At 56.3% G+C, this 13,313-nt stretch overlaps 1 protein-coding gene across 1 annotated transcript; it reads right to left on the reverse strand.

The window, feature by feature from the left end:
• Positions 1-5,304: 5,304 nt before the first annotated feature.
• Positions 5,305-8,473, reverse strand: MIND_01114200 (uncharacterized protein; the record flags this gene model as incomplete). Its single annotated transcript, XM_037367705.1, has 11 exons — positions 5,305-5,735; positions 5,785-5,927; positions 5,979-6,120; positions 6,175-6,297; positions 6,352-6,357; positions 6,409-6,809; positions 6,860-7,008; positions 7,055-7,217; positions 7,268-7,395; positions 8,095-8,201; positions 8,269-8,473. The coding sequence occupies 11 exons, from the start codon at positions 8,471-8,473 to the stop codon at positions 5,305-5,307; spliced, it is 1,998 nt and encodes a 665-aa protein (XP_037215537.1).
• Positions 8,474-13,313: the final 4,840 nt, after the last annotated feature.

The following is a 13,313-nucleotide window of genomic DNA, read 5'->3' on the forward strand; positions in this document are numbered from 1 at the left end:
ATTCCGACTCCGACTCCGGTCCAGGGCGATTCCGAAGCCCTCTTTGGCGACATCAACCTCGCCTCAAAATTGGTCTTGCGACCAAACCCCCCGTTCACCTTCAACGGCGACCGGAAGCGCCGGCCGCGCGTTCCACGCGGTCCGCACCTACGCCCGGCTTGCCCCTGAGGCCTTTGTGGTCAACGGAGAGGCGAGTGAGGAAAAGGCCGTCCGCTATGCCATGTCGTTCATGGCAGAAGGACCCGCTCAGCAATGGGCGGAGCGCCACGGAAGCAAAGCCCCGTTTCCGTTTCCGTCCTGGGGCTCGTTCGTTTCCGAGTTTCGACTCCGGTTCGTCGAGGAGAATGAGCAAGATCATGCTCTCTCCAAACTGGAGACTTCCGCCTATCACATGGGTACAAAGGATGTCTACCAGTACACTGACGACTTTGAGGACCTGATGGACCTCGCCGGATTCGAAGACGCATTGGTCAAGGTGACCAAGTTCCGCCACGGACTTCATCCCTTGATCAACAACAGAATCACGTCTTCGAACGACCCCCCGGACCTCCGGGATTACCTCAGCTGGCGCACCCGGGCCTTCCGTCAATACGAGGCCCTGGTCCGGGCCAAGCTGATCAAGTCAGCCGCCCCCAAGACGCCAGGCGGTTTGATTCGGACTCCGTTTCCGGTCAACCGCATCCCGGCTCCGGCGCCTTTCCGCCCGGTGGCTCCGGTCGTGCCACCCGCGGCCCGCGCCCCCGCTCCGACGCCTCCAGCTCCCGTCCCTATGGAGTTGGATCGCACCAGGGCTCGGGGTGCCCCTCGTCGCGCCTGCTTCAGGTGTGGCGACCCAAACCATCTCGCCCGGGATTGCCCCCTCCCCGCCGATGTCCGCTCAATGGACATCCTCGACGAGGTGATCCAACAACTCGGTGACGAGATGTTAGGGGAGTTGATCGCCCGCTACACGGACACAGCTGCCCTGCCGGAGACAGCAGCGGAGTCGATGACCGGAGAGGATTTTGTCCCCCGCGACGAGTGACTGGTGTGCCCTCGTTCGCGTCCATAAATCGTTTTGCCTCCTTGTATGATGAATGCAGTTCTTTGCCCTACAACGAGCCTGAAACGAAAGACATACCCTCTCCTGCCCCCGCTTCGATTCCGTTTCCGACTCCGCCTGCGACTCCGGTCATTGTCCTTCGTCGCCTCACTGCCTGGGAAAAGAAATTGCCCAAGCAGTACACTGTCGCCGCTACCCCTGGGGCAAACTCCCTCCACCTCCCGTTGGAGCTAGAGTCCACCACTAGCGCACTGAGGCTCTCGCTCTCTGGTCTGGTTGATTGTGGTGCCACCTCCGACTTCATCGACACAAACTATGTCGCTCGGAATGGCATTCCGGTCCGCACCCTCGACCAGCCGATTCCAGTTTTCAATGTTGATGGCACTCCCAATGACGCAGGCTCCATCAAACAGATCGCGGACTTAGTCCTGCGCTACAAGGGACACGCCGAACGAGTCCAACTGGCCGTCACCCATCTTGGCAAGCAAGACCTCATCCTGGGGTATTCCTGGTTGCGGAAACACAACCCAGAGATCAATTGGGAAACCAAGGAGGTCAAGATGACACACTGCCCCCGCAACTGCTCGACGTGCTGGGAGGAAGAGCGCGTCGAACGGACTGAGCTGCGGCGACTCCGGTCGCTCCAGAAGCGTCTCCGCTCCGGCCCATTCCCCTCGGTTTGTGCCATGGACCTCTCCGGCCCCGACGACGGAGACGACTCTGTTTCCGATGGCGATTCCGGTCTGCCTGATCTGACGCCGGACTCCGACGAGGACGAGGACGATGGCCAGCTTGAAGATGGTGACCGCATCTTCTACACCTCGTTCCGCCCCTCAGAGGAGATACGTGCTGGCAGTACCGTCTCGCAGCGTCTAGCTGAAGCCTTTGCCAGGAACTCTGCCCCTCCGCCCTCTGACATCCTGGACTGGGCTAAGGAGTTCCAGGACGTCTTCAACAAGGAGTCTTTCGACACGCTACCAGAACGGAGAGCCTGGGACCACGCCATCGAACTCGTTCCCGACGCTAAGCCCACCAAGTGCAAGGTGTACCCCATCTCGCCTCTCGAGCAACGCGAACTCGACGCGTTCATCGAAGAAGGGCTGTCGATGGGCCGGATTCGCCCCTCTAAGTTTCCGATGGCGTCTCCGGTCTTCTTTGTAAAAAAGAAGGATGGCGGACTCCGCTTCGTCCAGGACTACCGGGCACTCAATGCAATGACCGTCAAAATACCCCCTTCCGTTGATCAACGACCTCATCAACCGGCTCAATGGCGCTCGTTACTTCACCAAACTCGATGTCCGTTGGGGCTTCAACAACGTCCGGATCAAGGAAGGTGACGAGTGGAAAGCGGCTTTCCGGACTAACCGAGGCTTGTTCGAGCCCTTGGTGATGTATTTCGGCCTGACGAACTCTCCCGCGACGTTCCAAACGATGATGAATGACATTTTTCAGGACCTTATCCTCTCCGGAGACGTCATGATCTACCTTGATGACATCTTAATCGCCCATTCTGACCTCCGGAAACACCGGCAGATTGTTCAGAAGGTCTTATGGCGACTCCGGGAGCACAAGTTGTACCTCCGAGCGGAGAAGTGCGACTTCAAAAAATCGTCAATCGAGTACCTCGGAGTCATCATCTCCCACAACCACGTCGAAATCGCAGGCGTCTCCGCTTGGCCGACTCCGGAGAACAAGAAGGACATTCAGCAGTTCCTTGGATTCGCTAATTTCTACCGCAGGGTCATTCAGGACTTCTCGGCCCTTGCGCGACCACTCTTCGTGCTCACCAAGAAGGACCAGCAGTGGACTTGGGGCGACGCGGAGGCCTCCGCGTTCCAAGCAATCAAGGATGCGGTCACCTCGGAACCGGTTTTGGCGATTCCGGATGATGCACGGCCTTTCCGACTCGAGGCGGACAGCTCTGATTATGCAACGGGGGCAGTTCTTTCACAATCCGCCCCGGACGGGAAGTGGCACCCTGTAGCATTCTATTCCAAAAGCTTAAATGATGTCCAGAGCAACTACAAAATCCACGACAAGGAGATGCTCGCGATCATCCGTGCACTCAAAAAATATAGACACTTCCTCGAGGGCGCCGCACATCCCATCGAGATTTGGACTGACCACAAGAATTTGGAGTACTTCAGGAAGACGCAGCACCTCAACCGGAGACAGGCCTGGTGATGCCCTCTCTCGGAGACCCGATCATGGAGTCGATTCCGACAACTCCGACGTTGTCCTTCTTCGACCCGAGCTCTTCCACGTCCGCGCACTCGAGGGCGTTTCCGTTTCCGGTCCTGGTTCCGAACTCCTTGGCGACATTCGTGACGCCCTCTCTGGCGAGCCTGACTTGGAGGAACCCGTCGTGCTAGCGGCCCGGCAACTCCTTAAGGTCCAAGGTCAAGCTCGAGGCCCCCGCTCATCACGCTCCGACGAGTGGGCCGTCTCCGGTGGCCTCCTCCACTTCCAAGGGAAAATCGTCGTACCAAAGGACAAGGACCTCCGGAGACGGATCATCGAGCTCTGCCATGACACTCGAGTCGCCGGACACGCAGGTCGCTTCAAGACCTTGGAGTTGGTCTCCCGGAACTACTGGTGGCCCCAAATGTCTCGCCATATCGGCCGGTACGTTGCAACTTGTGACTTGTGCTGTCATACCAAGGCACTCCAGAGACTGCCCCACGGAGAGCTACACCCCACGGAAACGCCTCCGGAACGCTGGCATACCGTTTCTGTCGACTTCATTGTCGAGCTCCCCGAGGCCCATGGGTACGACACGATCATGGTCGTCGTTGACACCCTCGGAAAGCGCGCCCACTTCTCGGAGTGCCATACAACGGTCGATGCAGTAGGAGCGGCCTGCCTCTACTACAGGAATGTCTGGCGGCACCACGGGACTCCGGAGAAGTACGTTTCCGACCGCGGCTCGCAGTTCATTGCGGACTTCACCCGAGAACTTTGGCGTCTAATCGGCATCAAGCCTGCCACGTCCACCACGTACCACCCGCAGACCGACGGTCAGACAGAGCGCGTCAACCAGGAGTTGGAGCAGTACCTGCGGATCTTCACCAACTATCAGCAGGACGACTGGGATGAGCTGATTCCGGCCGCGGAGTTCGCTTACAACAACCACGTTCACTCCTCCATGCAGCAAGTCCCCTTCATGACAGACACGGGACGGCTTCCGCGCATGGGCTTTGAACCCGGAGTCCGTTCCGCTATGGAGTCTGTGAACGAGTTCCGCGACCGAATGGCCACTGGGGTTGCTGAAGCCAAGGCCACGCTCACTAAGGCCAAGGAAGAGTATAAGCGCTACTACGACCGGAGACGCACTCCGTCTCCGGAGTTCAAGGTTGGCGACCGTGTTTGGCTGGATGCCTCTGACATCAGGACGACTCGCCCCTCGGAGAAGTTCTCCCACCGCCGCCTCGGACCGTTCAAGATAGTCGCGGAGGTCAGCAAAGGCACCCGTAGGTGCACTATTTAGCCTCTGCTTCCAGCAACTGCTGGAAATACCATTGCCTAAATTGCCAGCTCCCACCGGGCCAGCTGTTACTGGCAAATATAGCCTAATTTATGCTCTTGGGTGAGGCACAACACTTCGGGCGCTGACCTCGGCCATTCGGCAGCTGCCTGAATTGATGGGGGAGGTGATAACCTTGATTTCTTGACGGTATCAACAGAATCCACTGACGGCATCAAAATGCACTGATTTTACCGTTGCCGGTCTATCCTTTCACGTGTCGATGATTAGATTAACGAGACTGTACTACTAACTGATTAGATAACTCATTTTCGGGAAGTCCGTCTAGTATGCGCCGATAGACCACAGCGTCACGCCCAACAACTGCCCCAGCCACTCCCTTCCGTGACGTCCACAAGGAGAAAAAGCACTCTCCAATCTCGCGATGAAGAGCAGCCTGTCGATCTGCATACGCCTTCAATCCAGCCATCAATGCCGGCTCAACATTACTTCGCAGTTGGCCTCGCGCCTCCCACTGTACCACGGTCGCACGGATGCTACGCAGCACCTGCCTCATCTCCTCCCTCAGCAATCTCTCCTCCTCCACCCAACGATCCCTGCGAGCAAGGGCTTTGGCCCATTGCACTCGTACCGCTGTTGAGCGTCAGGACTATGTATCCATAACACAGAGAGCAAATGACGTACAGTCATGAACCCTGACTTCCTCATCCCCTCCCAAAGACTTCCAAATCCAAGAAACGCCAGCCGATTCCCCCGTCGACGTTGAAGACGGTTCATTTCAAGCAGGACGCGAAGATCCTATCCTTCCCAGCTGACGCCTCAAAGCAGCGTCGCTCTCCGTCTCCGATCTCACATTCAGATCTGAGTCCAGAAGCTCTCGGAACTCCGGGGCGCAATTCGGGCCTTCCAAACGCTTCAGAGCAATGAGAGCTTGCCGATATTTCCCCACCTCCTTGGACAGCTCGTCTGATACACGCCCAATCAGGGTGTTTGCCCGGGTAGACGCGAGCTGCCCGACTGAGAACTCGTTTCGGGAATAAACGAGATGGGTTTTCGAGTACAGAAGGCTGTGAATCTTGGTGAGAGCATCACCACACTGCGCCCGTCGGAGTTTAGCCTCGATTGTGACGACACCCTTTTTGCAGGCCCACTTTCGCTGGGACTCCGTCAAGTCCGCGGCAAACCACAGCTTCACGTCCTCTGCCTTGACTGGCGGGATGTCAGGGTCGCGGCATTCCTCCTCTCTGGCTCGCAAAACCAACACGCCAGGCATGAAGACTTCCTGATGCCGTTGGATGGTCTTCAATTTCTTGAAGAACGAAGCATGGAGCTCTTCGATTTGGTTGCTTCGGCTCGGCCGTAACGACAGTCTTGCCCTTGATTTCCGCCTTGATACGCCGCCTACTCCAAGTATTAGAAGCTATCTATCTCTGCACCAAATCATTAACGCACTTTTGGGCCTCCAACTGCATTAGGCCTTTAACGAAGGCCACCGCCGTCGTAGCTTCACCAATAAACTCCCCTCGACCTTCTCGCGCCTCTTCTACCCCTGATTTCTTGAGCTCAGCCGCAACCTCGGCTTCGGAAGGTCCCGCTACAGTTTTTAACCACAGTCAGCCGATGTAAGACCTTTTGCGCGACCTCTGACCTTCCTTGCCCCCGGCAACAACATACAGGTTGGGCTTAGAGCTATCCGCTTGCCACTCTTCCACATAGGCCTGCCATTCATCACGTAAAGCCGGCTCAAGAGTGCAGTCGATGCCCGTGAAGTCTCGAATCTGTCAGTCCTGTTCTGCGGTCGCAATTATGAGCTTGCGAGCCAAACTCTCCCCTGACATAGCGCCGTTAGCCAAGCACAAGCAGGGAAACAACTAAGCCATACCCTGCCCGACGTTCTTTTCGAAATTAAGATGGTCGACCTTGTCTTCGATGGTGTCGTGCCTGTTGCCCTCCCCCATTTCCTTTGTGGCAAAACCGATGGGATTTAGGACCACCCAAGTTCGTTCGATGCCTTCTCCATCCGTGCGACCTACTCCCGGGGCATGGCTCGACGACAGCGCCTCTCGACAGTTGATGTCGTGCGCCGCCGCATGCCAAACAGGCAGCGCAAACTGAATGGACTCGAAGTCGTCCAAGCTCTTTACGCCTCCCTCCTTCACCATATCGGCCACACGCATGAGAAGCCTCTGCTTCCATTGACAGGCGATGTCGTACGACAACACCAGTTTCCATACGCGAGTGTCTCCCAAAGCATGCATCAGAATGTAGTCCATATTGGCGTACCTGGCAGGTAGGTCAGCTCCAACGATAGAAGCTATTAACACATAACTCACCGCTCGCCTTTTTGCAAATCGCCCAAACCTTGGGCCCTAACGACCCCATGTCTACCACAAACACAGCCCCCAACGCCAGAAACACGCAGCCCGGTTGTTAGCCGCGTTTCTTTCTGCATAAGGGCAGCAAACGCAATACAGGTGCTGACCTGGAGGCATATTAGGACTATTCATCACCAAAGTTGTAGTGCTTACGTCGGTTTCGGCCACATAGTCGCGGAGATGCTCCTTGTAAGCGTCATTCTCCACGAAGTATCCCCAGCCGGACCCCAGTGATGGATCCTTTCGCTCATTGGCTCGAATACGATTTTTAAGGCGGAAGTTTGCATCAAGCGCTAGCAGTAGCGAGTAGAGAAACCTCAAACGAAAATGTTAGAGCGACAACAATCCTCAAGGGAGAGCACTCACTTATCCTCTGGCGGACACAACGCCCAATCTTCCGGCAAATTGAAGTCAGGCTCTGGGCATGCCCAACACGCAGTCGCTAGCTCCCCTGCGCCCACAGCTTCAAAAGGGTTTTTCGTGGTGGCCGATTCCTGCTCGTTTGCAGCGCTTCAGGAACCGAAATTGGCGGCTCATCGTCACCCATCCACCCATAGGTGTAAGAATTAGCCTTCTGGCTTAGATGCACCTAGGAAATGCATTGCCTAGGATACTAAATGTACCTAGCCTAGGTGTACCCAGTGGTCTAGGCTAGAATCATCTCAGGGTATCTGGATCAATATAGCATCAATGATTGAATAAATGGTTATATAATACCTATAATATTAATATTGATACATATATAATACTTTAAACTCCTTTTCTTCAGGCCGATGACCCGGTATATAGTTGGGAAGGCCTGTGTCAATAACAATCCTAATTTGGACAAAAATGATGTATTGTAATATAGCCATCAAAAGTACTGATGGCAATCAAAAATGGTTCCACATTAAAAACATTATATAAATGGGTGCACTAGCTTAGGTAATAGAATACCAGAAAAAGAGGAATAATATATATTCCTATTAAAATAATGCTTTGGCCTAGGGAGACTTACTAGGCTAAAGCTCTAGGTGTACATAGTCTCTGGCTGTACCTAGTATTCTAGGCAATGCATTTCCTAGGTGCATCTACTGGAATTAGGCTAAATACTACCACTACGGCTCCCCTCTCTCATCGTATTGAATGCTTTGTATCGCTCCTGCCGGGCTAGTCAGCACCAATGTTCTCAAGCATCGTCCCAATGAACGTACCGGGGTATCTCCTAACCGTGTAGCATCCGTTCTCCTCTCTAATGTCCCCACGAAGTCGTGCACACTGATGTTCCCAACGACATTGAGGTCTCGAAAGAGGTCGAGGGCTTCGAAAGTAGCGTGTCAGGAACGGGGCCGGCCCGGGCCCACGTGACGGTCTCCTGCCAGTCTGACAAGTGTGGGAAAGATGGTTCAACCCCCATAGCTGGGTGGTCGGCAACCAGGCAGCGTAGATGGTGCCACTGCTGCAATAGAGAGCAGGGTAGGGACAACTCGGGGCGACTCGAGACGCCCCGCTGTCACGTTGTGTGACAGCGGTGTCACAGGATACGAGTAGTCGTCTAGAGTTTCCTACCCCTGCTGAAGGGAACGAGTCCATAGCCAAAGAGTGCTGCCTAGTAGAGTTGGTGCCCAAGACATAGGGCAAGGCATAGGCTGGGCCAGTTGAACAAGCCGTTCGGGCGGGGCGTGACGTAACGCGGTCACGCCCGACGGTTCGGGGGGTCGAGGGGAGTCGCCACGCAACAGGGGCTGCGGGCCCGAGACCCCTGGAGCGCTTGAGAAGGGTTGCCAGTCCAAGGGGCGACATATCTCCTTTCCTGGAGCAACGAGTCGCTGTGGCTCCTAGACACCGCGTGGCGGCGCGGTGTGACGCGTGACATGCGGGCCCGATCGGGCCCGCACCCTCCCATCGCCCCGTACCAGGGGAACCCAGAGCTTGAGGCCAGAGAGCAGGAAGAAGTGGCTAGGACAAGGGTGAACATAAGAGACAAGAGCCTGAGCTGTCCAGCCCAACCAAGGGCTCAGGTCAATGAGGCAAGCTAGCCTGGAGTGTTGGAAGTCGTCTAGACGCCCCTTTCCTGGGGTATGGTCGCAGCAACCCCGCTCTAGGGGACCAGGCCGGAGTAGGGTTCAAAGGAAGAGACTTCAATGCTAAACCTAAGGTACAGGAGTAATACTCTAGTCTTTATATACTGTGGGCGCTAGGGGCCGATCGGGCCCGCTGAGGGTCGATCAGAAGGGAGCAGGGGATGTCTCTGGTCGTCCCTGGTCGCTCCGCTAGGAGCCCAGGGACCATTCCTCTGGAAAGGAGCCATGCCAAAGTCGACACTAAGGAGTGTTTGGCAATGCAACAGTAAGGAGCTCCCTCCTGGACCCTGTGGTTGTCTAGGGCCGATTGGGCCCGCTGTCAAGGGCGTCCGGCGGCGCATCATGATCCCTGATGGCGGGTCATGATGGCTTGATGGCTGACTAAAGCGCGATCCGTGATTATGTCCCTTCTCTGGGATATTAGTGTTGTTGCTCATTGCTTTGAGCTTGTGAATTATGAGGGCTTGTCAAGCCCTAGGGCTCTAAGGGTGGTGAGGGCCCGATGGGCCGTATAGGGCCCGTTGGCCCGACCCGAACCCTGACATCACCCCCCCACTAGGCGAAACTCGTCCCGAGTTTTATCGTCCGATTTCCGTATTCAATTCCGATTTGTTGAGAAAAAAATTTCGTCATTCGCATGTAGATGCCTTCTCGTCGAAGGGCTTAGTCGATTCCTCTCTCGCGTCCAGGCCCCAGTCGCGTCCTCCCAAAGGATGATCAGACATCCTGACGCTCTCCTGGGTCTCCCCCGTTCCCCGTTCCTGGCCGAAGCGGAGGTGGTCGTACACCCCATCCGGTCCAGGCGCTGCGCCTAACCTCCCAGCACTCCTCCCCATCGCCTGTTGCCCCAGGCGCGCCTTTGCAAGGGATGATCGGACATCCAGACGCTTCTGAGTCTCCCCCATTTCTCCCGTTCCTAGCCGCAGAGGGGACGATCGGACATCCCTTGCGGGCCAGGCGCTACTCCTAACCTCCTAGCACTCCTCCCCTATCGCCTTGTGTCGAGTTGGGCTCGGCGACGGCTCGACGCGTCGTTCTCGGTCACGTGCTTCCCACGTGTGCGTTCCTCCCACTGGGGCGCATGTTCCCTGTCATCACGTGCTGCGTGCTACGGGCCCGCGATGGCCCGACACCAGCGCCGGAGCGGACGGGCCGGGTCTTATCCGTGACATCGCCCCCTCCCTTGGAACGACTCATCTCGAGTCGGCGTGGCTTGGTCGCCCCGGTTTCTCGGGGTGTTTGGTTTGTTCACATTTTCCGAACACTGGCTTCCAATTACATGCTGAGCATTGGCTGCGCGTTTTTAGACCTTTCGTAGCTTCTCCTGTTTGCGTAGTTTCAGCCCGGTCCGGTCCAGTGCGTCCGCGCATATGCAATGTTCAATCTCGTTGCCAGTCGAAGCCCAGAGGCGATGGGGTCGCTATGACGACACCTAGCCATCCCTCTGTCCAGCCTCCAATTTTGGGGTGTTATTGTCTCCGGTTTTCGCCGCCATTGTGCAGCTACACCCCGTTCCAGGGGTCATCGTTGTTTTTTCGTATATGCAGATTTGGCCCGTCAGTTCGTCGGGGCCCGTCAGGCCGGTCGGGCCGATGTGGGCGAATCGGGCCGATTCAGGTCATCGATCCCATCATCTTAGTCGTATGAGGGTTTGAACATCAATTCGCATGGTTTTGGGTTTGTCTGGTTGAAGGCCAGCACCTTTGAACGAAATTTCCCACGGTTGGGAAAGGGGTGACGTTTCGGGCGCACGGGACGGGTCTCTTGCTAGTGAAAAGAGCCTGGGTCTGCTTCTTCCCCCAGCGCTCCCAGAGTGGTTTTCCACTCTCCTTGGCTGCTATAGAGGTGGGGACGGACTCAACGTTTCCCGTGCCTCAAGCGCCGTTCACCGGAGTGGACGCCCCATGGCAGACAGAAGTTGCGGCCCAGAAGTCGACATCTGGGGAGCCGATATTCCTTACCTCGGCGCCAGGGTACGAGAATTCGAAAGAAGAGGGTATAGGGAAAGAATTTGCCGAGTAGGGGCGAAAGAAACAAAGGTTTGTGTTCGGACCAACGGGTTATCGGGCCCGTAGATTGACAGGCCAGACTTCGAGTCGGGCCGCACAAGGTCTCCTAAGAACGCACACCAAGAACAAAACAGACGGATTGTCGGGCCCGCGAGTATGGCGGCGGGGTAGATTTGAACCGAAAGGGCCCGTTAATTCGGTCCCTTGTCGTTGTCGGTGATCGAAGGTTCGAATCGGGTCGTTTCGTCTTGTCGTTAGGCGCAGAAGGTATGGAAGAACTCCTTAACCGGAGTGGACAAGTGGAGCAGGTTTTGACCTGTTCCCAGGAGTTTTAACGCGAAGGGGCGGACTCCTCAACCCATAGGACGAATGGAGCAAGACTTGTTGGCTCCCAGGAGTTTCAAGACAAAAGGGATGACTCCTCAACCCATTGGACGAAGTGCCGACACATAGAGTGGTCGTTCAGCACAGAAAGGATGCTCCAAGAACTTGAGCTTTCCAGAGAGCGCCCCACACTTGAAAGAAGGACAGTAAAGGAGGTTTAGCATTCTGTCAGGAACGGGGCCGGCCCGGGCCCACGTGACGGTCTCCTGCCAGTCTGACAAGTGTGGGAAAGATGGTTCAACCCCCATAGCTGGGTGGTCGGCAACCAGGCAGCGTAGATGGTGCCACTGCTGCAATAGAGAGCAGGGTAGGGACAACTCGGGGCGACTCGAGACGCCCCGCTGTCACGTTGTGTGACAGCGGTGTCACAGGATACGAGTAGTCGTCTAGAGTTTCCTACCCCTGCTGAAGGGAACGAGTCCATAGCCAAAGAGTGCTGCCTAGTAGAGTTGGTGCCCAAGACATAGGGCAAGGCATAGGCTGGGCCAGTTGAACAAGCCGTTCGGGCGGGGCGTGACGTAACGCGGTCACGCCCGACGGTTCGGGGGTCGAGGGGGAGTCGCCACGCAACAGGGGCTGCGGGCCCGAGACCCCTGGAGCGCTTGAGAAGGGTTGCCAGTCCAAGGGGCGACATATCTCCTTTCCTGGAGCAACGAGTCGCTGTGGCTCCTAGACACCGCGTGGCGGCGCGGTGTGACGCGTGACATGCGGGCCCGATCGGGCCCGCACCCTCCCATCGCCCCGTACCAGGGGAACCCAGAGCTTGAGGCCAGAGAGCAGGAAGAAGTGGCTAGGACAAGGGTGAACATAAGAGACAAGAGCCTGAGCTGTCCAGCCCAACCAAGGGCTCAGGTCAATGAGGCAAGCTAGCCTGGAGTGTTGGAAGTCGTCTAGACGCCCCTTTCCTGGGGTATGGTCGCAGCAACCCCGCTCTAGGGGACCAGGCCGGAGTAGGGTTCAAAGGAAGAGACTTCAATGCTAAACCTAAGGTACAGGAGTAATACTCTAGTCTTTATATACTGTGGGCGCTAGGGGCCGATCGGGCCCGCTGAGGGTCGATCAGAAGGGAGCAGGGGATGTCTCTGGTCGTCCCTGGTCGCTCCGCTAGGAGCCCAGGGACCATTCCTCTGGAAAGGAGCCATGCCAAAGTCGACACTAAGGAGTGTTTGGCAATGCAACAGTAAGGAGCTCCCTCCTGGACCCTGTGGTTGTCTAGGGCCGATTGGGCCCGCTGTCAAGGGCGTCCGGCGGCGCATCATGATCCCTGATGGCGGGTCATGATGGCTTGATGGCTGACTAAAGCGCGATCCGTGATTATGTCCCTTCTCTGGGATATTAGTGTTGTTGCTCATTGCTTTGAGCTTGTGAATTATGAGGGCTTGTCAAGCCCTAGGGCTCTAAGGGTGGTGAGGGCCCGATGGGCCGTATAGGGCCCGTTGGCCCGACCCGAACCCTGACATAGCGCAGGTCGAAGGATCGATGGTTGTTGCTGGATACCAGCTTTCCTTCATCAACTGCGCAATGAGCCCAGCGCGCAAGCTCTTGCTACAGTCGCAAAACTGCACATTCAGGGTGAATATGCCCCGAATGTCTATAACAACCAGGATTCTAGCAGGCGTCGGTCGATCGCAGCGTTGGCCATGATGTCCGAGCTGGTATGTGAGATTGAGGCTGCAGGGGGAGTCGTCGTGAATGCTGACACGATGCAGGGCAACTCGGGTAAAGAAAGCTCCCGTCCACTCCTGAGCGCTAATTAGTCATTGCATATCAGTCAGCAGACAAAAACACACCGATACGACATGGAGAGGGTTCCGCTCATGTCGTGACCGCAAGCAACTTTCACACTGCAGCAAGGTACCACATTGCGCACAGCGAAACAGGCATTGTTTCTCTATCTTGTCTGCACAGCAACTGCACATGCGATCCTCGAGAAAATCACCGAGACCCTCTGATTGG

This window comes from Mycena indigotica (genome assembly GCF_014461135.1).
Source record: "Mycena indigotica strain 171206Taipei chromosome Unknown Mind.scaff0010, whole genome shotgun sequence".
Taxonomy (NCBI): domain Eukaryota; kingdom Fungi; phylum Basidiomycota; class Agaricomycetes; order Agaricales; family Mycenaceae; genus Mycena; species Mycena indigotica.